Raw genomic sequence first — 25,982 nt, 5'->3', positions numbered from 1 at the left:
ACAATCGATCAAGAGGATGGACCAAGTGAACCTCGTAGAGGTAAAAGTATTAGGAAAGCAAAGTCTTATGGTCCGAACTTTCAGATGTACCTGGTGGAAGGTACTAATGAGTCAATCGTGACTCAGCTCGCTTATACGTATAATATCGAGGGAGATCCTAGGACGTATGATGAGGCGATGAGATCGCAAGATGTCACGTTCTGGAAAGAAGCGATAAATGATGAGATGGACTCTATCATGAGCAACAACATTTGGATCTTAGTAGATCCTCCTCCGGGTTGTAAACCGATTGGTTGCAAGTGGATCTTCAAGAAGAAGATGAAAGTCGATGGAACTATTGATAAGTTCAAGGCTCGTCTAGTAGCTCAGGGCTTTAGACAAAAACAAGGTATCGATTATTTCGATACATATGCACCGGTAGCTAGAATAGCTACGATAAGATTATTGATCGCTCTTGCTTCGATAAAAAATCTTGTAATTCACCAAATGGATGTCAAGACGGCATTCTTAAATGGTGATCTTGAAGAGGAGGTGTATATGAAGCAACCAGAAGGTTTCGTCTTATCGGGTCAAGCACACAAAGTGTGCAAGTTAGTCAAATCATTGTACGGGTTAAAGCAAGCACCCAAACAATGGCATCAAAAGTTTGATGAGGTGATATTGGCTAACGGGTTTCGTCTGAATCAATCAGACAAATGCGTATATAGCAAGTTTGACGAAAATGGTCATGAGGTTATTATTTGCTTATACGTGGATGACATGCTCATATTCAGTACGGAATTAGAGCAAGTCAAGAAAACAAAAGATTTCTTGTCATCGAAGTTTTCGATGAAAGATCTAGGAGAAGCGAATGTTATCCTTGGAATTAGGATAATGAGAGATCACGGTACGATTTCACTCTCTCAATCATACTACATTGAGAAAGTGTTAAAACGTTTTGATCTCTACGATAGTACTCCGGTTTCTACACCGATGGATTGTAATGCTAAATTAGTAGCAAACAAAGGAGAACCAATGTCTCAACTTGAATATGCTAGTGTCATTGGATGCTTAATGTATGCTATGACTAGCACTTGACCCGACATAGCATACGCGGTTGGTAAGTTGAGTAGGTACACTAGTAACCCAAGCGTACATCATTGGCATGCTGTACGGAGAGTATTTCGATACTTGAAACAGACCATAAATTACGGTCTTCGCTACACGGGTCAACCTTCGGTGTTAGAAGGATATACGGATGCGAGTTGGAACTCTAGTGAAGAGGATCATGCCTCGGTGAGTGGTTGGCTGTACCTACTAGGTGGAGCTGCGATTTATTGGGCCTCCAAGAAACAAACTTGCATTTCGGATTCGACGATGGCGTCAGAATTCATTGCCTTAGCTTCTGCGGGAAAAGAAGCAGAATGGCTAAGGAATCTGGTATTCGAGATACCGTTATGGCCTAAACCGGTATCGCCTATCACAATACATTGTGATAGTGCAGCAACGTTGGCTAAGGCATATAGCCATGTATATAACGGAAAGTCTAGACACATTGGTTTACGACATAGCTATGTAAACGGTCTTATAAAAGACGGGGCCATAGTGGTGGATTTTGTGCGTACGAAACAAAACTTGGCTGATGCTCTTACCAAGAGTTTGTCGAGGGACATGCTGCGCAAAATGACTATAGGGATGGGTCTTGGGCCTATTAATTAAATCACAATTAGAGGAATCTCAACTTAACGTCTAATACAACGTTAGATCTTGAGTTCAATGAGTTAAATCCTCTAATATGTGGTTGTAGATGTTTAGAAGTAAATCATCCTGAGGTAAGCATCTTGGTTTGCAACGTAAAGAGGTTGTTTTATACTTAATGAATTCTTTGACAAAGTGCTTTGTTGCAGAGCACGATTTGAAAGAATTCACCTATGCGAGCATGAAGTGTGGCCGCTTCAAGATGTTGGTGGCTCGATATCTATGTGCTTGTGAAGGGGATATGGACACATGGCCAATATAGTGTCAAGATATACAGGGAAATGTATTGATTCTGTGTGTGTGTATACATGGTAGCTCAACTAGGATTACGTAGGTTCAATCGTTAGCGACACCTACGGAATTCGAGTCTATTGTTGTATATTACACTAAGTGGAAGTTCAATCGTAAAGACACTTTCATTTATGCGCAGAATTGTGAAGATGAATGATTAATTGCTTGATTGTCCATTGCTTATTTTACTCTAAAAATGGTGGAGGATTGTTGGTATTTTTAGAGTAAATGAATGGGGTTTAATATTAATCTCTCAAGAGATTCATAGTTATATGTATTACGGATATGGTGGAGGAGTTAAATATTCGTAAATGATATAATATGGATCGGTGAAACACATATGTGTTTGGCAGTAAAGTTGTTCGGTTTGTGAGTGAGGTATACCTCAACTCGGGTGAAGTAGAACTCAGTCTTTATGACGAAAACGAAATTTTCTTTACAGAAATGTAACTCGGTCCGTGTTAGATTTAACTCGGACCATGTTGATTGTCTGAGAAAAGACTCGTTTTGCACAGAAATTTGACACGGCCCGTGTCAGGTGGAACTCGATCTGAGTCAAAAGTCTGTGAGAAGTACTTCATGTTGTGTCAAGTGTAACTCGGAACATGACAGTTATATACGAACTGATGCGATTCTTCGCGTAATAACTGCAGATTTTGCAACTTTTGGTGATGATCTTTGGTGTTTATATACTAAAGATGTCAGAATAAGTTGGGTACGATATTGATTTCATTTTTGAGAGATTTTGAGAGCACTTTCGGAAGTTTCTTGCAAAAACTCTCCCGAAAGCTTTCGTTCATCTTCTTCTTCACGTTTCCTTGTCTGTGCGTTCTTGAACGAGCAATTCTAGAACGTATTTCTCTTCATTGTATTTCAGAATCGTATTCCGGTAGTCCTTGCTCATAACGGACGGAATAACGGTTTTAGGAAAGTGTCTACACGCCTTGAAGAGATATCCGGTCCCTCGGTTCGATTTCATTCTCATTTTTCCGTTGATTTCCTCCAGATTTCTAACATGCGTCATATATATATATATATATATATATATCTCGCGATCCGAGGGCATGGAAAAAAAAGAAGGAAAAATTAGTTTCTTTGGGCTTGGACCGAAGAATTTCGATGATTTCGAGTCGAATCGAAATCAATTACAAAGATCGATCGGACCAAACATTAAATACGATGATTATATTCACGATCAATATCTAATAACAATCGATGATTCTACTAAAATTCGATTAATTACTAAGAGATAGATATTATTACTAAAATCACTACTATGAACAAACAAACATTTCAATATTGTTGTCAACTTTTTATTTCTCTAAATACATACGATGTTATATTATCGTGTACAAACAAAAAGTACATACGGGCTGTGTGGTGGGCCATATGGGCCCACGAGATGGAATAAAATAAGGCCCATTAAGTCATTTATTTTTAAATTTTAATAAATGTGAATATTCGTATGGTGGGCCCCACTGCTTAACAAATCCATGCTGGCCGAGACGCCAATCTATATATTCTGTGTTCTGCAGAAGGAAACTCGTGTCTATCGGATATTCTCCCGGGAAAGGAAAAAAATCTTACCAATCCAACCAAAATCCCTATTTTTTTTTCTGTTATTCGAAGAGAAGATGACTGGTGAGAAGTCGGATTCTGATCATTCTTCTACAGGTAATGTTTTCAATTTCTCGTTTTAGCGCCTGATCACATGTTAATCGATGCGATTGTCTCGTTTTAGCGCCTGATCCCATTTACAGTGGTTTGATCCGAAACTGGCCGATTTTTTTCCGATTCAACGAATTGAGAATTCGGTATTTGGCACGGCGAGAGTTGGGATTTGATAGTTTGATGCTTAGTTGTTTGGATGGAGAGAAGAAGGTGAATGAAGAGAATGATATAAACAATTGAACAAATCGTTTGATCTTATCGAATTCGTCTGTAATTTTCAACGGATTGATTAGATATGTGCAGAAGCCCTTTGTCTGTTCAAGTATCCTTATTAATTTTGTCGGGTTTGGAATCGGATAGTCGTTTACCGTGGCGAATGAACGATCAAATCTTGTAGGATTCCAGTTTCTGGGTAGTGATTTATCGTGGCAAATGAACAGTCACATCTTGATGATTCAGTTTTATGTTACATCTGTTCATCGGAAACTATAGCATCTGAAGAATTAGAAGATCAATAGTCTCGTTTTGTCTTTCCAGCAACTAGTTGAAAGCTGCATGTTCTGTTCTAAGAATTTAGAGATATAATCCTATGGTGGTCATGTGAATAAAACGGATTATTGTGTCGAGTAAAGGTGTAAAACAACAAAAGAATAATCATCACGAGGAAACTCACGAATCCATGCGTCGGGACATTGATGAGAACACAACGTTGGGTGATGTCAAAGCACCCAATGTGTTCGAACGAGCCAAAGAGGAGATCGAGGCTGTTATCGGGGCCATTCATCAACACAAGAGGTTTTTATTTTATTGTTGTCAACTTTGATCTTCTTCCAAAGCGACCTCTGTGCTTGCGTGATGATGATTTTGCTTGCTTTGACATGATGTTGCAGGGCCGAGTCTGATAAATCCAAATCTGAATCCAAATCCGAGGAGCCAGGTTCAGGTTCGTTATTGTTCCTAATTTACATCATTACATGCTGAATTAGTTTGGGAATTATTGTGTTCTGGTTTCGGTGGAATAAACTCACTGGTAGTGTAAATCTTGATATTGAACAGAACACGGTTTATGTTTAAGCTTGAATACAAATATGAATAGCATTTTACTTTGTTGGTTGGCAGAGAACAACGGAATGAAGAAACCGAACCTGATCGATTCCCTGTTCCACCCGCACAAGGAGAAACCTAATTCTCATCGACATGTTCATCATCACAAGGAAACTCATGGAAGGAGCGACGATATCGACGAGAACACGCCAGTGGATGAAGTGAAAGGTCCAAACGTTTTCGAGAGAGCCAAGGAGGAAATCGAGGCCATAGTGGATGTGATCCGGCCGAAGAAGGAGAAAGAATCAGGCGGTTCTCGGTCTTCCTCTCCGGAAAAGGAAAGAGCTGGATTCGGATGCTCCCTCGGTAAAGGCTTACAAAAAATTTGCCATCCTTGGGGTGATGGTAAGAAGGATTGAATATATATGTATATATATATTCGTCCATGGTGATGAAGAACAATGAATTTGATCCAAAAGTGTAAATGACTCTTTGTTGTATCATACTGTTTTCAAGGAGATTCATGGAATGTTCATTTAAAAGTTCATCCATTATCTTCTTGGTTCCTCCGACTTCTGTTTTCCTCTGTCGTCACATTTTCTTTGTTTCGATACCATTTTTGGTTCAAGTTTATGTTCACATGCAGCAGAGCTTCTCCTCGTATCTGAGGGTTTGCAGCGGCAGAGCTTCTCCTCGTATTAGAGGGTTTGCAGCGGCAGAGCTTCTCTTGGTATTAGAAGGTTCAACGGCGTCGTCAAAGGCCACGAAGGCTGAAAAAAATTAAAAAAAAAAATGAAACGCGTCTATATAAACGGCGTCGTATGGGACTAGAATCCAAAAACCCCTGAGCCCTAATCCATCGATCGAAGTGATTCAAGTTCTCTCTTCCGTGTACAAAAATCGGATCAGCTCGAACCTTTCATCTCCGTTAGATTCGTAGAAGAGGGGGACGAAAATGGTGGTTCGGATCCGATTATCGAGATTCGGGTGCAGGAATCGGCCATTCTTTCGTGTCATGGCCGCTGACAGCAGATCGCCGAGAGATGGGAAACACCTCGAGGTCTTAGGGTATTTCAACCCTTTGCCAGGTAATGCAGGCACTCATGTATCGTGTGTATATATGTACTGTGTCCACGCCTCTTGGTATTAGTTCGGTCTTTCTCTTGGTGGGTTCTCACTCGATTTCGGTATTTGGATGTGAACAGGGCAGGACGGTGGAAAGAGAATGGGCCTGAAATTCGATCGGATTAAGTAAGTTTAGTTTCCTGAATATGTGGATTGCTATTATAGATTATTAGATTTGGCGATAGATCGGTAGCTTTTGGGTTGAATTCGTAAGAAACGTCTCTGAATCCACTCGCAAAGTTGTTTATTTCCGGAATTCGTAGTGCTAGATGATTTAGGATACTGTTACACTGAAGCTTTTGAGCTTTGTTAGTAACGTGTTTCTTCGAGCTGGGCAATGCTATGCATTTTGAACTCTTCTCTCTTTGGAATGTTTGCTTCTTCAGTTTATGTTGGAATATGAGTTGCTCCTGTTCTGGGCACTGATGTTTTGGTTTTTGCGTGGTTCCATTCTATGGAGATAATGCTCTAGCCATTGATCAGCTAGCTGCCCTTGGAAAATGGTTTATCTCAGCTGGACTATCAGTTGTTCATTTGTCATAGTCTACGGTGATATGACACCAAGTAAGGTGTCGGTCCTCCTGCAAGAGCTGTTTCGTTCTATTAGTGCCGTCTTTACCTGGTTTCTCTGTCCAAAGTTGAGAATATACCGTCTGAATGGTCGTTTTTGATCTTATCATGATTCGTTACAGAGTAGTTTCTTCCTAGTCGTGCGGACACATTTAGTAATTCTTCAGCTGGACTTAGAGTAGAGTAAGCCAGCAAGTAGTAGAAGTCTTGAGTCCGCCCATGTTGGGTAAAAGTGTAAACCTATAGCTGCAGACATCCTGAATTTCAGTCAACCGCTGATTTAGGAAGGAAACCCACCTTCAAAGTTCAAAGCTCGACATACTTCTCTTCTGTGTGATGGTGAATATTACAAAAAGGGGGTAATTTTAGGACAGTAATGCCTCATAGGATTAAGAAATGGCTTCTCTCTTGTGGTGCAGGTACTGGTTATCTGTTGGAGCTCAACCATCAGAGCCTGTCCAACGGCTTTTATTCAGGGCAGGGGTACTACCGCCACCTCCAATGGTGGCAATGGGACGTAAAGGCGGGCCACGAGACACTCGCCCCATTGACCCGATGACAGGTCGTTTCTTGGATTCAGAGAAACCCACAACCGATACCCAGTCTAAAGATGATGATGATGATGATGATGCCTCATAGTTTCTTCTAAGGTCCTGGTCTCACAGTTTTAGTGTAAGCTTGCCAGTTGGATCCATCTCCATGAGTGAGGACATAACATTGGTAATGAAGAAGAAGCTCCTATCTGGGGAATGGATTAGGAAATGCTTGGTGGTTCTTTCTACCTGCCGGTTCTTGGCAATATATATATATATATATAATTTGATGTTTTAAAGAGAGCTAAGGTGTTTGGATTTTTCTTGGGCAAATAATATAATTATGATGGGATATTATAAACGAATATCGAATTATTTGCTATTCTTTTATTCTGAATTCAGAAATTTCATATTTAGAGGGGAAATGGAATTTAATCATAGGGTGTATCCATGCATTTATTTACATAACATGTTATAAGTACCGTCTCAAAATGTAGTGATATTTCAGTTATCATTGATTAAAAAGAAAGGTACTGCCACCGAGGGGAATTTTAAAACAGGCGGTTGTTAGGTTTTCGATTTAAAGGAAGCCACGTCTCTCTCTCCCCTCTCTCTCCCCTAGTCGCCTCCCAAAAACCCTCTCGTCTCCTCTCACATCTCTCCGTCCTTCAACACCGCCCTTCTGATATCTTCTTCCTTTCATCGGTCCTCAGAGAATGAGCAACGACAAGGACAACTTCAGTGTCGCCGATATCACCGCCGGTAAAGTTTCCAATGTTTCCATCTTTCTCTGCTTGCTCCATTTTCTCCGTTTAGTTTTTCGTATTGGGTCTTGAGTGTTGACTGTGATTTGAATTTGTCCGCAGCTCTTAAAGATGAGGATCGAGCAGGTCTTGTGAATGCTCTCAAGGTGAATCATTCCCTATTATTTGACTGATTTGCCCGTAAACATTTCAATTGTGCTTTTAATTTTGCATTCGGTTTGGCCTTTGTTCATAGCATTATGCGTGTTCTGGTTTCAATCGCTTTCGTCTTCAACTAATAGCATGTAGTTTATGGTTTCCCTGGGCAATGCCGTGGAGTGTGAGCCCGTGACCTGTTTATATGTTAATCGCAGAACAAGTTGCAGGATCTGGCTGGGCAGCATTCGGATTTGCTCGAGAATCTGCCTCCTAAAGTGAGAAGACGTGTTGATGTTCTAAGGGAGATACAGGTTAGTAGTAGGGAGACTTTGTTTCACACTTTGTTTGATTAGAGGTTATTTCTGTATATTTCTTGTATCCGGTGTGGCCTGGTTTGAGTTGATTTGGTATCTTTTAGATCTGATTTTCAATGCTTTGCACCCTTTACACGTTTTATTGCATGGATGCGAGTACTTGAATTTTTATAGGCAACCCTTTTGAATTTATGGGATAATTCTCCTAGGGAAGCCGACATGATGAGTGCCTAGTATTGGACATTAGTTCAAGTTTAGTCTTTTCTCTTTGCAGGGCCAACATGATGAACTAGAGGCCAAATTCCGCGAGGAGAGAGCTGCCCTAGAAGCCAAGTATCAAAAGTTGTACCAGCCTTTGTATTCAAAGGTAACTAGTAGCTTGAGACCAGGTTATATTACATTTACATCGGTCCTACAAGTCATTAGTTCTTGATATGCTTTATGTATGCTATAGAACTATTCTTGTTGTTCCAATTACAATGCGACATTGTTTCTATATCTTGCTTGTTTCCATGTATTTGAGCTGAGTTGGCTATACATTTTTTCAAGTATTGTCTTGTAATTTACTTGATGACACCCTGGTTTTCACAGCGTTATGAGATTGTAAATGGAGTAATTGAAGTTGAGGGAGCTCCAGAGGACGTGAAGATGGACCAAGGGGAGGAAAAGGCTGCGGAAGGTAAGTAAATCACACGGCCTTCTCTGTTTGGTTTTAATCTTTCTTGAAATAATGCTTTCAGCTTGTTCCACTGCTATATTTTACAGAGAAAGGAGTCCCAAATTTCTGGTTGACTGCCCTGAAAAATAACGACGTTATTTCAGAGGAGGTTAGATATGTAATTTAAGTTTTTTTTTAATAATGGAGCGATTATAGGGGTCACATGGAAAAAGGCCACAATTTTACTTTCCTTGATAACAGATCACCGAGCGTGATGAAGGGGCTCTCAAATATCTCAAAGATATTAAGTGGTGCAGAATTGAAGAACCCAAGGGATTCAAACTTGAGTTTTTCTTTGACCCAAATCCATACTTCAAAAACACTGTTTTGACAAAGGCATACCATATGATTGATGAAGATGAACCTCTCCTCGAGAAGGCTACTGGGTAACTGATGAAGCTGTCCTGTGAATGTTGAATAAACTGCAGAATATTTCAACACTAATCTCATTGTTGCCCTTCCTTTCAGGACAGAGATTGATTGGTATCCTGGCAAATGCTTAACTCATAAGATTCTTAAGAAGAAGCCTAAGAAAGGTGCAAAGAATTCAAAGCCAATCACTAAAACTGAAGATTGTGAAAGCTTCTTCAACTTCTTCAACCCTCCCCAAGTTCCTGTGGAGGATGAAGACATCGATGAGGACAGGGTATGGCATAATTTGGTCTCATAGAACTAATTATTCCAATTATATATATAGCTTAACTATGCAATTTTGCTCCCTTCTTTGCTGCAGGCCGAAGAACTTCAAAATCTGATGGAACAAGATTATGACATTGGGTTTGTCTTCTTTGAATATACTCGTTTGTTGAGTTTTTATTGGTTTGCTTATTGATTCATGGGTTCTTTTAACCAATTGCATATAAAATTTGAGTTCTCCAAACCTCTATATAGTTATATTTTCGTAAAATTTGATCATAGGATCCTTTTCTCTCTGCAGATCTACAATCCGGGACAAGATTATCCCCCATGCCATCTCATGGTTTACTGGTGAGGCTATTCAGGGAGAGGAGTTTGAAATAGATGATGATGAAGATGAGGATATTGACGAGGATGATGATGAGGACGAGGAGGAAGAAGAAGAGGAAGATGAGGATGAGGAGGAGGAGGAGGAAGAAACCAAGAGGACAAGGAAGGTAAAGGGTGCCCTAAGTCTATGCTTTAGTTTATTTTCTTCCTGCCATGCTCTGGTTCTTTTTCGTTATAGTTTTTATAATATTCCAAATTTCCAACCCACAAACACTGAAATTGGTTTATATCTTTTTTGCAGCCGTCAGTTGGACACAAGGTACGCAACTAACTTTTCACTCTTAGTATTATTATCTCCTTGACTTAGGCCTAAAATACTTGTGAGTTACATTAGTTAAAAGTTTTTGCAAATGGTACAACCAGTCATACATTTAAGAGACTGACACAAGAAATTTTAGCTCGAGTATGATCTCGAAACCCCTAAAAAACATGCCTTTGTGGGGTATAGAACCAACAGAGCCATAGATTCTTGAATCTTAAAGTGAAAAACAAATTGAATCATAAGTAGTCTGTCAGCCTAAGGTCGAAACAGTAAATAGCAGACTTGTGATTTGGCCTCCTAACAACATATATGGAGTATAAGGCAACTCTTTATGGAATTATTATGATGGGAATCTATATGAATCTACCGAATTAGACTAAGCATATCATAAAGATCAAAACCTATGTTTATGATCATATTGAAATTCTGTTTTTTTTTTTGGGGGGATGGAATGCAGATTGTAGGGAAACCTCAACTGGGTGATGGTCAGCAGGGCGAGAGACCTCCTGAATGCAAGCAGCAGTAATAGGTTTGCAGTGAAAATATATTCCAAAGTCGGTTCTTTGGAAAGGTATGGGTGAGTGTGGCAGTTTTGGTTATTTGATCACTTATTTGCTCTCTTTATATAATGTCAGTAGTGTTTCTTGGGGGCCTTTTCCTTTGTTTTTTTTTTTTGAATTTTTTACAGTGAGTAAATCTGGTGTTTTATTCAATTCATATATAAAGTTTGTAAAATGTTTGTTTTCTGAATTATATATATATACACACGCACACACACTCACTCGAAGGCCGTTGGTTGAGATCTTTTCACATGGTTTTCAGTGGAAGTCATTGCGTACACTACTACTATATATGTATGCATGTACGTATATATGTGCGTGTGTATATATATATATGTCACGTAGAGAGAGAGAGAGAGAGAGAGAGAGAGAGAGAGAGAGAAGCCTAATGTCAGTGTCTCCGACAAAATCCGAAACTCGAATCTGGTCTGTGTCCCATCACGCTCCTTTAGTCAGATCAAGATCCACTGCTTTCCTCTCCGTCCATATTAATGAACGGACGGTCCCGTCGTATATGCGACCGAGTGCCACCTTCTTTTGTTTTTTTTGTCGGTGCGCTGAAGGAATCTTCCTTAATCACACCTCTTTAACCCGTTTTTGGCTGATTAGGGTTTTGGACATCAAATCCTCTTGCCTCTTTTAGCACTTTTTGGCAGTTTCTTTCTTCTTGCAAATTCTCATCTGCTATTGGTTGGCCCAAGTTCATGATTCTTTCTTTTTTTTTGTCTTTGTTGTGCTATCCAAGCTTAAAATGAAAATGGGTACAGCTTGAACTTGAAGTCTAATTCTCTTTTTTTTTTTTCATATATATTATGATGACTTTATTATCGCTCACACCCCATTCGTATAAAGTTGACTGTTTTACCTAATTTTTTGGTATCATTGCAACCCCTCCCCCATTTTCGGCTTCTATACAATTCATTTTCGAACGTATTGATCATATATGAAAGGGGGATTCTTTATTAAATTTTTTTTATAATTTAAAAGTTTACTTGATATTCGGTTGAACTAAATCTTCTAAAACATTATAGAAATTGATGTGAATGCTTCACTCGAATCTTCAATCTTCGTTGTTTATTGTGAAAAATTGTATTGAGATAAATTTTCAATATTTAATCTTTTTTTTTTCAATTCTAAAACTGATCATATGATGAATCTTCTTATAATCAAACTATAAATATGACATTTTTACTTGAAATTCTTCTTCTTATGTGACTACTCCCCTTTTTCATGATCCCTGTATGTGTATGACAGTCCCTTGAAATTAAATATTATGCTTCAAAAGTTGGAGAATTTTTATAATTTAATATCTGTCATTATGCACATGATTCAAACTTTGATGTCTATAACGAAAAGGAATTATTTTTTTGTCACAAAAAAAAAGAAAACGAAAAAGATCAAGTTCAACTCCAAGTAGATAGAAGGAGATGAAAAAAAATGATATTTTTCTGGCTATGGTTCGAAACCCACTAGTTTTAAGACCATTTTCCTCCATTGACAGTACCCCACTACCTTTAAAAGCCTACCTTTCTTTCTCCTAAACTAATCTCTCTCTCTCTCTCTCCCTGAAGAGAGATTTGAGAGCTTTTAAGAGAGAAAAGAGAAACGGTTCTCGTTTAAACATGGTGATCACAGGTTAATTGCAGAGCTTAAATTCTCCGGGCTTTGATTTCTACCCTTCTCTCTCTTCCACCAAAAACTCGTTTCTGTGCTTTTTGGCCATTAAGTTTCGTAATCCTTGTTTGCTTCCTTCTCACTGTTCCTGTCCCCTTTCTTCTTCTTGCTTTTGAAGCCATTCCTCTCCATCTCCCACTTCGACTTCTCGGTTCCAGCTTAGGACTGAAGCCTGCTCGTCAGTTTTTATTACTGGGTTTCGCTTTTCTCCTCACCCGAGAAAGCTGATTTCTCCGATTTTTCTTTCTTTTTTTGGGTTCTGGTTCATGGAATGAAGATGTTGATTATCCTCCTGAGGATCTGTCTGGTTTCGTCGATTTTAGTTGTTCGTTCTTCCTCAGGTAATTTGATCTTTCCCGTTTTGCCCCCAAAAAAGCAAGCTTTGTCACTGTCTGAATGTTTAGGATCGGACCCAGATTTTCTAAAATCCGCAATCTTTTCGACTTTTAGATGCTTATTTCATAATTTTTCTTTTCTGGGTTCTGTCGTTTTAGCAATGAGCTCTACTCCATTAGTGAATGTTCTTGGAGCTTAAATCCAGATCCAATGCGGGAAAAAAGTGCGAACTTTTACTTAGTCAAATGCATAGATTAGTCAAAGAATTTGGGATATGGATTATTGTTTACTGGAATTTGGGATTATGGATTTTGATTCATGAATGTTGATCCAATTGAATCACCTGTTTGTGCACTCGGTTTTACTCGTCTATTGAACTCAAATTCGAGGTTTCAAAGCTCTTTGATTCGGTCACCATCCATGATTCGTCAAGTGGTAACATTGCTTGAGCTGAAGATTCTCCTGGTTTGTCTGAACATAACTCAGGATTGGATTCCTTCTCTCCGATTTCATCACCACCGTCTCCATTGCCGGAAATTGCAAAAGGGTTTGGTCCAGTAACGAGTGATCCGGCTGAATCCCCGAAATCCGGCAATGTTCCTCCATTACCAGCGGCTCCACCGCCTTCAGATATCGAAGGAAACGTCTCTCTGCCGCCTAGACCTAGCGGTTCATTGGAAAGGTATGGGTGAGTGTTTCAGGCGAGAAGACACCGGTGGGCGAGCCTGTTGTCTCAGTTCCAGATTCTCCAGGTATATATATGTATATGTATATGTATATGTATATGGTCACTGATCAAATGTGAATGTAGTTACGTTGTGGTATATTGATGTGTGATTTGTTATGCAGCAACTCCTGTGAAGGATTTGCCCACGAACCCACCCGGGGTTCAGCCAGGTGTACCGATTGCTTCGCCTCCTGAGTTTATTCCAAGAAATCCACCGAAAAATCATCCAATCTCAGGAGAGATTGCACCAGGTAACACCTAGGGTTTATGTTGAAAAACCTTGTAAAAGCTCTTGTATGCTGTAAAGAATCAATCTTTAGGTTGTGTGCGCTCTAATTTGCAGCCCCGGTTTCCACCCCCTCGGCAGATATCCCACCATTGCCACCAATGGCCGTGCCACCTCCGCCATTGCCACCATTGACCTTGACGCCTCCATCATTGCCACCATTGGCCATGCCTCCTCCGCCATTGCCACCATTGGCCATGCCTCCACCATTGCCACCATTGGCCATGCCTCCTCCGCCATTGCCACCATTGGCCATGCCTCCACCATTGCCACCATTGGCCATGCCTCCACCATTGCCACCATTGGCCATGGCTCCTCCACCATTGCCACCAATGGCCATGCCGCCTCGGACATTGCCACCGGTAGCCATGCCGCCTACACGAAGTAGTGTGCCTCCTAGAAATTCGTCGAACAACCACAAGCCTCCTATAGAAGAGCCTGTTGCTCCCGGTATAACATTTACCTTTCTTCTCTTCGATAGATAGATTTCCAGTGTTTGATCTTGAGATTTGGCTTTCCATATTTCTGAAACAGTCTCATCTCCGCCAAAGATATCGATTAAAACCCCTCCTCCAGCCGCCCACGCTGTTATCCCGGGATTAACACCCTCCATTTCACCAGGTAAACCGTCTGTATAACTTTCCACATTTTTGCGAAAATACCCGCTTATGCTTTCTCTCAATCTTTTGCAGTACCCACCTCATCACCAACAAAGGGATCTTCGAAAATTCCCCCGGCAATTCTCCCAGTCTTTCCCAGAGAATCTCCCTCTGTCTCACCAGGTTTCCACTCCTTACTGATGGTTTCTTCTGCAGTGAAAATCTATTAAGTTTGTATGTAATGAAATCTCTGTTTCATACTTATATGTAGATCATGCTCCTCCTCCTGTAAACGGTCCACCATCCAGTGAAATCGGAAAGGATGACGGAAGCCCGGTTGCAGCGCCCCCAAATGAAGTTTCCAAACCCTTGCCAGCCGTACCACATCAAGGTATTTATCATATTACGGATAACATATGAGTGATATTGTTGTAACTTCCTCATCGTTACCATTTAAATTCGTGGTATTTGCATGCAGTTTCTTCTCCTTCCATATCTCCGTCGACCCTAAAGTCAGGGAGGCACTCTCGTCATAATGGTCCATCAGATTCTCGTCCGAGTAATGTACATTCTCCGGGATCATCCCCTCTACCTTCATTTCCTCGGCATCAACAAGACAGAAAGAATATCACTACTCCGAAACATAGAGGTTTGAGCCTTTTTATAACTTTCAAAACATTCGATGAGCTTTCATTGTTTTCGTGTTGAACTGATGCTTTTTTTTGTATGATTTTTGTTATAGGTTCCATGGTTCCTCCTCCATCAATGAACTATGCTCCTTCACCCCTCATTCCCGGTTCTTTGATTTCTCCTTCTCACTCTCCCGTTTCTTCATCGATGCACCGTGTCTCGCCTGCTCCATCACCTACTCCCACGCAAGGTTTCATTACTGATTCCGTGTCTGCTTTTTGCAATATGCCAGATAATGTTTCTAGATCTCGTTTTCGATACCCATTTTGACAAAAAAAAAAACATCTCAGTGTCCTAAATTCCTCTTCTTTTTTTTTTTGCATTTCTCCTAAAGCTTTTCCTTTCAGATCCTCATCAAGGCCTCCAAAGATCCCACTCGGTTCACCTCTCCAAGCATTTCCTCCTCCTCCTCCTAATGCAGGTTTAGAGTCGCTTATTCTACGTGTTTTTAGGCTAAGATAAGACTTTCTTATTCTACGCTCTTCGGAAAGTGTAAAAACTGTTTTTCAACTGTACCTACCTGCAGATTGCAAGTCAACTATTTGTGTGGAACCGTATACAAATACGCCTCCAGGATCTCCTTGTGGTTGTGTGTGGCCTATGCAAGTTGGATTGCGTCTCAACGTCCCACTTTATACGTTTTTCCCACTGGTTTCGGAATTTGCACGAGAAGTTGCCACCGGGGTTTTCATGAAGCAGAGTCAAGTTCGTATCATGGGGGCTAATGCGGCTAGTGAGCAACCCGACAAGTCCATTGTTCTCATTGATTTGGTCCCCCTCGGAGAAAAGTTCGATAATACAACATCGATGCTCACTTACCAGAGATTCTTTAGCAAGAAAGTCTATATAGATTCGTCACTCTTTGGCGACTATGACGTTCTTTACGTGCGTTATCCAGGTATAATACTCTCTCGGTTATTTGGTCCGCCTCTCTCGTATTTTTAGCAATGTGCTAAAAAAATGTTTCCGTCTTTACAACAGGTTTACCTGCATCTCCACCGTTGGATGTTATAGATGAAGGGCCGTTTTCGGGTAATGGAGGAAAGGGAAGGATAAATAAGCCCCTCGGGGTCGATGTTCCAAAGAAGCTGCGTAATAAAGGACTCAGCGGTGGAACCATTGCTGTTATTGTTCTATCGGCCTCTGCTTTGATCGGTTTGTGTTTTGCCATCATTTCCGTCTTTCTGTTCAAACGAAGAGATCACCCTTTGGAAAGTGTGCCGCTTTCCCGGCCTTCATTACCTTCTCTCTCAAAACCATCAGGTGAACAGATTATCGGACATTACTACGAGCTGACGGTTTGAAGAGTTGGAAAATTTAACGTTTGTGGTTTTCAGGTTCTGCAAGATCTCTAACTGGAAGCCGTCTCAGCTCCACTTCATTGTCTTTTGAGTCAAGTATTGCTCCATTCACTCTCTCCGCGAAGACGTTTTCTGCGAGTGAACTAGCGAAAGCTACAAATAACTTTGATGGGTCTCGGGTTCTCGGGGAAGGAGGTTTCGGGCGTGTGTATAGCGGAGTTCTCGAGGACGGAATGGAAGTAGCGGTCAAGGTTCTGAAGAGGGATGACCAGCAAGGCAGCCGGGAATTCTTGGCTGAAGTGGAGATGCTTAGCCGGCTTCATCACAGATACCTCGTAAATTTGATTGGTATATGTACGGAGGAACGTAACCGTTGCTTGGTCTACGAACTCATTCCGAACGGCAGTGTGGAATCACATCTGCACGGTATCATAGCTGTTCTCGCTGTTGATTTTTTGATGGATAATCTGAAGTTTCGGACTTGATCTACTCAAAAAGCATAAAGAAATGGCGTTCATTATTTTTTTCTTTTTCGTACTAGGTGTTGATAAGGAGGCTTCTCCTCTCGATTGGGAGGCTCGGTTGAGGATAGCGCTAGGTTCAGCTCGCGGTCTAGCATATCTGCACGAAGACTCGAGCCCGCGGGTTATACACCGGGATTTCAAAGCAAGCAACATCTTGCTGGAACGTGATTTCACGCCCAAAGTCTCGGACTTTGGCTTGGCTCGAGCCGCATTGGATGAAGAAAACAGACATATATCGACCCGGGTCATGGGAACTTTCGGGTTCGGAATCGAAGCTCTTAACCCGTATCGAATTTCTTTCGACATCATCGTCAAAACTGACTCTTTTTGTTTGTCAATTCTGATCTGAATCTAGGTATGTAGCGCCAGAATATGCGATGACCGGGCATCTTTTGGTGAAGAGCGATGTCTACAGCTATGGAGTTGTCCTTCTGGAGCTCCTCACGGGTCGAAAGCCAGTGGACATGTCTCAGCCGGCAGGACAAGAGAACCTAGTGGCTTGGTCCCGACCTCTCCTCACGAGCCGGGAAGGGCTCGAAGCCATCATAGACCCTTCTTTAGGACCCGGTGTCCCGTTCGAAAGCGTGGCCAAAGTCGCAGCCATCGCCTCAATGTGCGTTCAACCAGAAGTCTCACATCGTCCGTTCATGGGCGAGGTGGTCCAAGCCCTGAAACTTGTCTGCAACGAATGCGACGAAGCCAAGGAGCTGAACTCTGTAACTTCGGCTACACAAGAACAATCTTTCGACGCTCGGGTCGAGAGCTCAAGCTCAGGAAGGATGGCAATGTACCCGTTATTACCGAACTACGAGTCGGAGCCTGACACGGAGAGGGGACTGTCTGTTTCGGAGATGTTCACTGGTTCGGGGACGTTAGAGAGAGAGACAATGGCAGGTTCGTTTAGAAGACATTCGAGTTCTGGTCCATTGACGACAGGTCGAGGGAAGAAGTTCTGGCAGAGAATAAGGAGACTGTCCACTGGAAGCTTGAGCGAACACGGGTCTTAAAAAAACATGTGTTAGGGATTGAACGGAAACAGAGATTCTCAATTTGAACATATTATGTTTAAAAAGAAATTCCAGTAACGATTTTTTCCAGGTGTATAGACTACTCGGCAATCTGATTGACTCGTCAGAAAAAGAACAAGCTCCAGTGTCCGAACATGGCGATGAACTGCAATTCCAACCCTTGTACCAATATCTACGGGAGCACAAGTTGAATCAAATTGCAAACGGAAACACCTATGAACAATCTCTGATAACTTTGCGCGCTCAGCGTTGTGAGTGTCGCAATCAATGTCAATTTTCGACACCATAGACATCCATCTTTTGGACAGAACACTCGAGGCCACGACATCTTTTGTTGGAATGAACGAAAGGATCCGCAGCTGCAATTCGTCAGGCAAGGAACTGATCTTATCCATTTGTCCCTCGAACTTCTCGAGCTTTTCCTTGGAATTCTGAAGCTTTCAGCCGCTGGATTCACTGTGAATACCAGAAAACCAGAATCAAAGACCGAAAGATGAAACCCTAGAGCAATTCCATCAAGAAAGGAAACCCCAGAACACAATTCACAGAACGAAGCAGAGAGCACAAAGATAGGCAGAAAGCTTACTCAGGTTGCGATGTCGTCGTTGAAGACGAGCTCGTGTGAATGGAACTTGCGATTGCTAGGGATTTCGTATGATTCCGAATCCTAATCGAAAAGGGCTAACCCCCACACATACACTTCTGCCGTCTGGGAGCCTCGTCAAGAAAATGCTGCGTCTTGCCACCGTTTCCGTTATTCAAAGACGTCATTAAATATTTTTTTTAAAATAATGATAAATAATAATATATGCACATACATAGGGTTGGACGTTTCGGGAAACGGTTCGGGTTCGAGACGGAATTAATCGGTTCGGTTCTTTCGGTTTTATAAAAATAGGTACCAATCGGATTTTTTATTGTATTCGGTTCGGTTCGGTTTCGGTATCGGTTCGGTTCGGTTCCGAATTTTATTAAAAAAATGATAGATTTCCTTTAAAAATATTCAGTTTTTCGGGATTTTTAAAGTTCGGTTCGGTTCGGTTCGGTTCCGGGAAAATTCGATTCTCTAAAAATGGTACCGTTCGGGAAATAACAACAGTTTCGGGTCGGAAAAAATACCGTTTTAACGCCCAGCCCTACACATACATACATATGTATATGTATTATAAAATTTTATTTATATTTATAATTAGTTTTAAAAAAAATATTTAATGACGTATTTGAATAAGTATGTGTATATATGTAATTATGTATTATAAATTTTATTTCTTTTTTTATTATTTATTATTAACTTTGAGCAGAAACAACTTTAGATATTTTAAATTGTCTTACAATTGGTTAATATGGTATCGTTTACTCTTTAATCAATTCCTATAATGCCAATTGATTGAGATGGGAATCCATGAATCTTATCAGATAAGCTTCCACTGTTCCAACGGTAACTTTAAGATTTTTTTTTTGGTTAAACGGGTAACTAAGATTTTCGCCTCAGAGAGCTTTCTCGTCTCTAATAAACATCGTTTTCTCGGCAGATTTTCTTCCTCTTTGATCAAAAAGAAAGAAAGAAAAAGTCTTTAACGGTCATATATTCTCTGGTCTCTTCGAACCCTAATGGTAAATGGAGTTCGGCGACGGCTTTCCCTTCGCCGTCGTCGACGCCATGTTCAAGAGAGAGGACTACAAGCAGACCAAGCACGACCCTATCTTCACCAAGTGGCAGGTCCTCTCCCGAGATTTCCCTTCTCTTATCTCCTCAGATCCCGAGCAATTTGTGTTTTTGAGATTAGGGTTTGATCGTATCTGTGTTTTCGCTGAAACCCATTTTGGAAATTTGCAGAATTTCTGTTGATTTAGGGATTTGATTAGTCAGGGATTTTCTGGAATTTTGTCCAAGGACTTCAGCTTTGACATCTAATGCTCCTCGTTTTCTTTCCGTTCCTGCACTTGGACTCGTAATTCTGTCAAATGTTTGAATTCTGTGAACTACTTGAGTTTTGACCAACTGTTTCCTCTGGCACTATTTCTCTCTCGGATCTGAAGTTTCCGAGTTTAAGGGTTTGAATCGATCTGTGATCCTGTGGAAAACTGCTGGGGGTATCCAGAAATTTGAGATGATTTTAGCTGATAAATCTTTGAATTCATGAATTTTGGTCAAGAGATCCCATTTGTCGTATTTTCCAGATTCTATCACAAGATAACATCAGCAAGTTTTTAAGTGAATGAAGACGATTTGCCAAGTCTTTAGTTCTCATTACTCGGCTCACTGCTAAGCCATTTCAAAAATCAAATGCAGGTTCTGATAGGATCCAATGACTGGGAAGACTTCAGAAACGGAAAAGACGGTGCCACAAGATACAGAGTCCAGAATCTGCCCTGCAAATCCTGTCCGGGTTTATACGAGCTCGGTGTAGGGATCATCGGCCATGACCAGGCCCGGCAAGTTGACTCACACGATGTCCTCGTGGCCTATCTAGGGCAAGCCGAGAGTGTCAGATCCCGGCTCCAGTGTTATGGAAGATCAGGTGCCCATTTGAAAAATGTTAACCTCACATGCGATAACAATGGCTGTGAACTCGATGAATCTCTGGATAGGAAGGCTGTGACCGCAGGTTTGTTTGAAGATATATTCTCGAAAGGTGGCTCCATTCTATACAGATGGGCACCGGTAAGTAAGACTTTTGATTTGTTTGTGTGTATGTATATGTATATGAATTTCATCTAGTTGTGAAGTTTGAAACTTTCTATCTGTTGTGAAAATATTGTCAGATGAAATCGAAGAGGGAAGCCGAGGTAAAAGAGGTACTGCTTCTGGGAACATTTGATTATGCGTGGAACAAAGGTAGTAATGGGGAACGTCGCCATCAAGACTTGCTCGAAAAACTTGGCCACCATAAGTTTATGAGCAAAAGAACCGAACGTTTTCCTTGGATGCATGTATTTTCTTTCGCCAAGGATCATGTCGGTGTCAAAATTAAAGGAGAGAAGCATATTCTTGCCGAGGAGAGAGAGCTGAAAGGTGACACAGAAAAGGAGAAGAAGAGTAGTAATCTTCTCTCTGGAATACTTAAACTCAGCCGGAACAGACCTCAGCCGGTTTCAGACACAAGTGATAACGTTGTTGGTGCTGATTCTGGTCCTGTTTGTGGAGTCATACTGAAAGATGGTACTTCTTGCACTAAAACTCCTGTCAAAGGAAGAAAGAGATGCACAGAGCATAAAGGAGAACGAATTTGCCGGGTTTCCCCCAAACCCTCTCCCGAAAAACATAAAATGTGTGAGGTTTCACCCGGGAAAAATCATCAAGAGTCTGATATCACATGCGGGGTGATACTTGTCGATGGGGAAACCTGCAGTAACAGACCTGTTTCAGGAAGAAAACGATGTGAATCCCACAAGGGCATGAGGATCAATGCCTTTCTGTTCTTGTTGAACCATGCAGAGCGCGAAAAGAACATCTTGGACCAGAAATCCAGCCCGGGAAAGTGTTCGGAGTTGAACCAGAAGAGTGACTCTCTCTTCTGCGAAGCGATAACGAAGAGTGGCTCGCCTTGCACAAGAAGTCCCTCTAAGGGAAGCAGAAGGTGTTGGCAGCACAAAGAGAGAATGTCAAAGGACGAAACTTCGCCGGAAAATATTTCTCCGGCGGGCGTAAATCAGGTAACTTGCGGCGTTAAGTTATATGATGGTTCGGTGTGCGAGGGATCTCCGGTTAAGGGACGGAAGAGATGTGAGCTGCACAAGGGGATGAGAATAACCTCTTGATGACTGACTGACTGCATTTGGTCAGAGTTTAGTTTCGGTTTTCTGTACCAAACCGGTTAAGAACCGCAAGATTGATTGGTTTGTTTAACAAAACCGGATTTTTACTTTGTTTTGTAACTGTCTAGGTTGTATTTTTTTTTTGTCTGTAATAAATTAATTGAGATTCTACTAAAAAGGGCAAAGAAAATTTGACAAAAACATCGTCGCGGATTCCAATGGGCCTAGAGATTGTTGGCCCAATAATTTAAGAAAAAGCTTGAAAGAACTAATGGGCCCATATAACAGAGCTAGGGTTTTTATCATCCTCAACTGTGTTCATATATAAACCTCACCATCCACTCCACCGTAGCCTTTGTCTCTCGGCGTTCCTCGAGTCGAAGGTAATCTCAGTCTGTCTCTGTAGCTCCTCCTGCTTTCGATTCTCTTTTGGCGTTTCGGTTTTTGCCTATCAATGGCGTGTTTGATCTTCGAGAAAATCTTAGATGGAGATGTAAGTTGTTGCTCATTCGCCTTCCTTCGAATCCCGGCGGCTGAATGAAGGAATAAGCAAACGCTGTTTGCGTTATAGTTAATCACTGTGGTAAGATCTACGGAGAATGACTTATTTGGCGTGAATAAACGCGCAGGTACAGTTGAAGAGGGAGGAGACAGAAAGGGACAGAGAAGATGTCGGAGAAGACGAAGGGAAGAAAGGAGGAGGTGGTCACCAGAGAGTACACCGTGAATCTCCACAAACGCTTACATGGCTGGTGAGTTCCTGTTTCTTCTTTCCTCAGTCATTTTGCATTAGCTCCTCGGTTTCGCTATCAATGGCTCGATGTGGGTATAGTCTGGTTTTTGGTAGGGGTGGACATTTCATTTCGGTTACGCCAAATCTGATCCGAACTGAATACCACTTGATGGTACCCTAGAAAATAAAGAATGGATATGATTCTTGAAAACCATGAACCGAATGTAAAACGACAGAAAAATCTAGAATTTCTTTAGAATATCATAATTTATATAAATAAAAACCGAATTGGAGTTGAACCGAGACGAGTTCAATATAAAGACTGAATGGATAAACCGAAATAAATGAAACTGAACCAAACCCTGAAATGACCATCCCTAGTTTTTGGAGTTCCTGTTGTTGGAATCCTTGTTGCATTAGTTCCTCCGTCTTGTTTTGTCCATGTTGCATTTGCTATTGTTGTAAATGCACGAGGTAGTAGGGATATAAATGTAATTTTATTCCTATAGGATAGTTCAGAAAAAGCTAAACTCAAACCCTGACTCGAGTTTCTGACCTCGTTGCACCTGTTTTCCCTCGCGTTCGTGGCGAGTACCCATGGCCCGAGTGTTTGTGGGATCGGGTACCTTCAGGTCTCGGGTAAAAATGTCCACTCTACTACGTAGAATGTTGTGTAATTGTCGTATTGATGCACTCAAATCTTTTTTCAGTTTCTTTTTGTTGTTGTTGTAGTTTAGTCTGGTACTTGCTTTGATCATCTGTTTGTTTCTCTTTGTTGAATGTGGGATCTCATCATCACTGTATATTCGTTTGATTAATAATATGAGAGTTTTGAATTGCGCAGCACATTCAAGAAGAAGGCTCCGAATGCGATAAAGGAGATTAGGAAGTTTGCAGAAAAAGCGATGGGGACAAAGGACGTGAGGGTGGACGTGAAGCTTAACAAACAGATATGGAGCAGAGGCATCCGAAGTGTCCCTCGGAGGATCCGTGTCCGCATCGCCCGTAAAAGGAACGACGACGAAGATGCAAAGGACGAGTTCTACTCCCTCGTCACCGTTGCCGAAATCCCCCCTGAAGGTCTCAGCGGCCTCGGCACCAAGGTCATCGACGAGGACGAGTGAATCAGAAAAGTTGTAAGCTTGAAAGTCTTTGGTTTTTGTTGCGTCATCAAAGTCTCGTCCTCTGTTTTTACGCCGTAGTGACTTTCGTACGAAGTTATTCGAGTGAAGATTCTGTTTAATCTTTATGTGCTGCAGATTTTGATAAGAATCCTTTATTGTCCGGTTGAAAATTTAACAAAATCTGGTTCTTCCAAAAAAGTGTTTGTCTACCTTGGTACATTTGGTTAGGTGATATGAAAAATTGCTACACCTTAATCTACCGAGCTTTATAAGCGTACATGTAATTTCGAAGTTTTGTCACTTCCTCGGATGACTCCTCGAGTACACGGTCCACGTAAAGGCAGATTCCAGCTCCCCTGCATATTTTCATTTCCAGACCAATGGGGTATTAAGCAAGGTTTATGTATACAGAGAGAGAGAGAGAGAGAGAGAGAGAGAGAGAGATGAAGAGATGATGATGCCACCACCACAACATATGGTCATATGCACTTACCCGAGTGGACCAAACGGAAGCCACATAACGTCCCACCGGAACTTTGGAAGCCTATAAGGACGAGAATCATGAAATGAGATGCAGAGCAATGATGAAAATATATCAGAGGAAAAGAATCTTATTGTTCTATGCGTTCATACGAATTTGTAGATAAGATAAAGATCCAGGTTTAAAGTAATAACAACTGATCAGCATAAATTCGAGTGCGGCTTTAGTTATACCACAGGAATACATTATATTTCAATTCTGAAGTCAATTACCACAATAAATATGTTGAAACTAACAATTGTCGAGCTTTCTTCTATACCTACCAATGGTAATCCAATCCATGGAGGTAGATTAGAGATAAATTAATAACTGAAAACGATGAAATTCCGATGTACCTCAGCATGTAATAAAGCCAAAAGATTGCCAATGCAGAGCCAGCAGCACAAGAGTACCAGTACCACCGTCTGTGATCATTCTTGTTGTCCACTAGCCCGACAATTGAGAGAGAGCAAGCAAAGATAGCCATCCACTCTAACATATGAACCAACAAGTAAGTCAAAGTAAGCAACTACATGATCAAAAGTAAAGAAAGAGAACAAGGAAAACAAATTGCGATTCATGAAAAACATAGGACTAAATGGATAATCAAGAACCACATGCCCAAATTTAAGTTTTCTGATGGCAGCACGTTCAACACGGTGGTACATAGCTTAATAACTAGCAGGCCAGAAAATTAGCAATTAAGTAATTGAGCAACTCATCCTCAAAAAATGTTCAGTAGATGCCTGAGATCTATAAGCACACCATTCACTTTCTCTCCATCTACAATATTCTTTACTTGATTTAATTTCCTATGGAAGGTTGTACCTATTCCCTACAACCAAAAGATTGCCTGTACAAACATCACTGCATTGCATGAGATCAATGTTCTTATAGAATGACTATATGGTTGAAGTAGAAAAGATAACAAAAAATCTTATCATGCTCTCTAAGTATTGGCTCTAACATTATCACCGATTAATTACGAAAAAAATAAAGCATCACAGGCTAAAGGGCACAAAGGTACAACAAACCAGCTGAAATGACCATCCATGACTTGAGATCCTCCATGAAGTAGGCATGATACCGCTGCTCACAAAGAAATGATAACACCAAAGAACCCATGAAATATCAATCGTGTGTATGTGTGTGTGTATATATAGCGAGAGAGAGAGAGTACAAGTACAATAACATATGTTCATACAATCAAGACGGTTTTGAACATGTAGGGATACAGACACATGTTTGCATAAATCTCCGAAGTTTCCATTTTTTTCTTCGTATCAAATCAAACAAATAAGGTTGCCGAGTTTTCAGAAACCATCTCGGAACAAGAAAACCAAATCGATATGCTATTAAGATTAAAGAACGAACGAAACGAATGACAGGAGGAGAGATACACCATACCAGTTCCCAAGGAGATACGAACTGCTGAAAAATGGAGTAGAAGAGGAAAACACAAAAGAGAAGCAGAAGAATCGAAAATACGCCCTACAGAACATCGGTAAACCGCAAGACATAATTCAGACGACGACATTAAAGTCTTAAATCGCGTAAAAATTAGCAATTTCGTGCATCGGTCACACCCTCCATTGCCGACTTTGCTGAGCTTGAGCTTTCTCCAGTGACCGGACAAACTCCTCTTGTTCTGCGAAACGAAAAAACTCGAAAGATTGCTATGAACTACAAATGAACTATACAAATTTCTCCGAAAATTCTCGCAAGGAAAGATGATAGAGGAAGACCTTGAGTATCGATTGGGCGGGAATCGACATCGTCCCGAGTAGGAAGAACAAACTCTTCATCATCTTCGCGGCGAGATCGCCGCAATTTTCTCGCCAACCTCTTCATAGCTTTTGCTTTTCGGATTCAAAATGACGAAGGTGACCGAGACAAGTCTCCGTCTCAGATCGAAGCGAAAGGAAGAA

General features: G+C 41.1%; 7 protein-coding genes across 7 annotated transcripts; 6 read left to right on the top strand and 1 right to left on the bottom strand.

The window, feature by feature from the left end:
• The first annotated feature begins 3,573 nt into the window (after positions 1-3,573).
• On the top strand, positions 3,574-5,371 carry LOC104813494. The gene is made up of 4 exons (XM_010541094.2): positions 3,574-3,702; positions 4,332-4,494; positions 4,590-4,642; positions 4,819-5,371. The coding sequence occupies exons 1-4, from the start codon at positions 3,663-3,665 to the stop codon at positions 5,160-5,162; spliced, it is 600 nt and encodes a 199-aa protein (XP_010539396.1). The 5' UTR covers positions 3,574-3,662; the 3' UTR covers positions 5,163-5,371.
• Positions 5,372-5,571: 200 nt separating this feature from the next.
• Positions 5,572-7,353, top strand: LOC104813493 (30S ribosomal protein S16-2, chloroplastic/mitochondrial-like). The gene is made up of 3 exons (XM_010541093.2): positions 5,572-5,831; positions 5,949-5,994; positions 6,858-7,353. Exons 1-3 carry the CDS (start codon positions 5,699-5,701, stop codon positions 7,075-7,077), a joined length of 399 nt encoding a protein of 132 aa, XP_010539395.1. The 5' UTR covers positions 5,572-5,698; the 3' UTR covers positions 7,078-7,353.
• A 154-nt stretch (positions 7,354-7,507) lies between these two features.
• Positions 7,508-10,943, top strand: LOC104813492 (nucleosome assembly protein 1;3-like). The gene is made up of 12 exons (XM_010541092.1): positions 7,508-7,733; positions 7,838-7,881; positions 8,089-8,184; positions 8,462-8,554; positions 8,779-8,866; positions 8,953-9,014; positions 9,107-9,291; positions 9,374-9,551; positions 9,639-9,682; positions 9,843-10,038; positions 10,173-10,190; positions 10,651-10,943. The coding sequence occupies exons 1-12, from the start codon at positions 7,688-7,690 to the stop codon at positions 10,717-10,719; spliced, it is 1,119 nt and encodes a 372-aa protein (XP_010539394.1). The 5' UTR covers positions 7,508-7,687; the 3' UTR covers positions 10,720-10,943.
• Positions 10,944-13,460: 2,517 nt separating this feature from the next.
• Positions 13,461-17,993, top strand: LOC104813491 (receptor-like serine/threonine-protein kinase ALE2). The gene is made up of 14 exons (XM_010541091.1): positions 13,461-13,515; positions 13,613-13,741; positions 13,834-14,226; positions 14,311-14,397; positions 14,469-14,558; positions 14,647-14,766; positions 14,854-15,024; positions 15,118-15,255; positions 15,400-15,486; positions 15,592-15,963; positions 16,047-16,328; positions 16,403-16,792; positions 16,908-17,151; positions 17,246-17,993. The coding sequence occupies exons 3-14, from the start codon at positions 13,878-13,880 to the stop codon at positions 17,895-17,897; spliced, it is 2,982 nt and encodes a 993-aa protein (XP_010539393.1). The 5' UTR covers positions 13,461-13,515; positions 13,613-13,741; positions 13,834-13,877; the 3' UTR covers positions 17,898-17,993.
• Positions 17,994-19,431: 1,438 nt separating this feature from the next.
• On the top strand, positions 19,432-21,871 carry LOC104813490 (protein EFFECTOR OF TRANSCRIPTION 2). The gene is made up of 3 exons (XM_010541090.2): positions 19,432-19,638; positions 20,212-20,583; positions 20,685-21,871. The coding sequence occupies exons 1-3, from the start codon at positions 19,537-19,539 to the stop codon at positions 21,678-21,680; spliced, it is 1,470 nt and encodes a 489-aa protein (XP_010539392.1). The 5' UTR covers positions 19,432-19,536; the 3' UTR covers positions 21,681-21,871.
• A 100-nt stretch (positions 21,872-21,971) lies between these two features.
• LOC104813488 (60S ribosomal protein L31-like) lies at positions 21,972-23,682 on the top strand. The gene is made up of 3 exons (XM_010541088.2): positions 21,972-22,060; positions 22,307-22,429; positions 23,255-23,682. The coding sequence occupies exons 2-3, from the start codon at positions 22,347-22,349 to the stop codon at positions 23,532-23,534; spliced, it is 363 nt and encodes a 120-aa protein (XP_010539390.1). The 5' UTR covers positions 21,972-22,060; positions 22,307-22,346; the 3' UTR covers positions 23,535-23,682.
• Positions 23,683-23,697: 15 nt separating this feature from the next.
• LOC104813489 lies at positions 23,698-25,982 on the bottom strand. Its single transcript, XM_010541089.2, has 7 exons — positions 25,800-25,982; positions 25,641-25,702; positions 25,462-25,545; positions 25,089-25,143; positions 24,411-24,546; positions 24,028-24,078; positions 23,698-23,890 (listed from the first exon to the last, which is right to left on the bottom strand). Exons 1-7 carry the CDS (start codon positions 25,903-25,905, stop codon positions 23,791-23,793), a joined length of 594 nt encoding a protein of 197 aa, XP_010539391.1. The 5' UTR covers positions 25,906-25,982; the 3' UTR covers positions 23,698-23,790.

This window comes from Tarenaya hassleriana, unplaced genomic scaffold, assembly GCF_000463585.1.
Source record: "Tarenaya hassleriana unplaced genomic scaffold, ASM46358v1 Cleome20, whole genome shotgun sequence".
NCBI classification, from domain to species: domain Eukaryota; kingdom Viridiplantae; phylum Streptophyta; class Magnoliopsida; order Brassicales; family Cleomaceae; genus Tarenaya; species Tarenaya hassleriana.
Note: the sequence above shows the minus strand (reverse complement) of the source record. Positions and strands in the feature narration are given on the sequence as shown.

Coding starts and splice junctions, on each gene's coding strand:
- LOC104813492 (XM_010541092.1), top strand. CDS start 7,688: ATGAGCAACGACAAGGACAACTTCAGTGTCGCCGATATCACCGCCG. Junction 8,185..8,461: donor ATGTTCTAAGGGAGATACAG/GTTAGTAGTAGG, acceptor TTCTCTTTGCAG/GGCCAACATGATGAACTAGA. Junction 9,015..9,106: donor ACGACGTTATTTCAGAGGAG/GTTAGATATGTA, acceptor CCTTGATAACAG/ATCACCGAGCGTGATGAAGG.
- LOC104813488 (XM_010541088.2), top strand. CDS start 22,347: ATGTCGGAGAAGACGAAGGGAAGAAAGGAGGAGGTGGTCACCAGAGAG. Junction 22,430..23,254: donor CACAAACGCTTACATGGCTG/GTGAGTTCCTGT, acceptor TGAATTGCGCAG/CACATTCAAGAAGAAGGCTC.
- LOC104813493 (XM_010541093.2), top strand. CDS start 5,699: ATGGTGGTTCGGATCCGATTATCGAGATTCGGGTGCAGGAATCGGCCA. Junction 5,832..5,948: donor GTATTTCAACCCTTTGCCAG/GTAATGCAGGCA, acceptor GGATGTGAACAG/GGCAGGACGGTGGAAAGAGA. Junction 5,995..6,857: donor CTGAAATTCGATCGGATTAA/GTAAGTTTAGTT, acceptor CTTGTGGTGCAG/GTACTGGTTATCTGTTGGAG.
- LOC104813490 (XM_010541090.2), top strand. CDS start 19,537: ATGGAGTTCGGCGACGGCTTTCCCTTCGCCGTCGTCGACGCCATGTTC. Junction 19,639..20,211: donor CTATCTTCACCAAGTGGCAG/GTCCTCTCCCGA, acceptor AATCAAATGCAG/GTTCTGATAGGATCCAATGA. Junction 20,584..20,684: donor TTCTATACAGATGGGCACCG/GTAAGTAAGACT, acceptor AAATATTGTCAG/ATGAAATCGAAGAGGGAAGC.
- LOC104813491 (XM_010541091.1), top strand. CDS start 13,878: ATGGCCGTGCCACCTCCGCCATTGCCACCATTGACCTTGACGCCTCCA. Junction 14,767..14,853: donor GCCAGCCGTACCACATCAAG/GTATTTATCATA, acceptor ATTTGCATGCAG/TTTCTTCTCCTTCCATATCT. Junction 15,025..15,117: donor CACTACTCCGAAACATAGAG/GTTTGAGCCTTT, acceptor TTTTTGTTATAG/GTTCCATGGTTCCTCCTCCA.
- LOC104813489 (XM_010541089.2), bottom strand. CDS start 25,905: ATGAAGAGGTTGGCGAGAAAATTGCGGCGATCTCGCCGCGAAGATGAT. Junction 25,703..25,799: donor CCGCCCAATCGATACTCAAG/GTCTTCCTCTAT, acceptor TTCGTTTCGCAG/AACAAGAGGAGTTTGTCCGG. Junction 23,891..24,027: donor CTTCCGTTTGGTCCACTCGG/GTAAGTGCATAT, acceptor GAAAATATGCAG/GGGAGCTGGAATCTGCCTTT.
- LOC104813494 (XM_010541094.2), top strand. CDS start 3,663: ATGACTGGTGAGAAGTCGGATTCTGATCATTCTTCTACAG. Junction 3,703..4,331: donor TTCTGATCATTCTTCTACAG/GTAATGTTTTCA, acceptor TGTCGAGTAAAG/GTGTAAAACAACAAAAGAAT. Junction 4,643..4,818: donor ATCCGAGGAGCCAGGTTCAG/GTTCGTTATTGT, acceptor GTTGGTTGGCAG/AGAACAACGGAATGAAGAAA.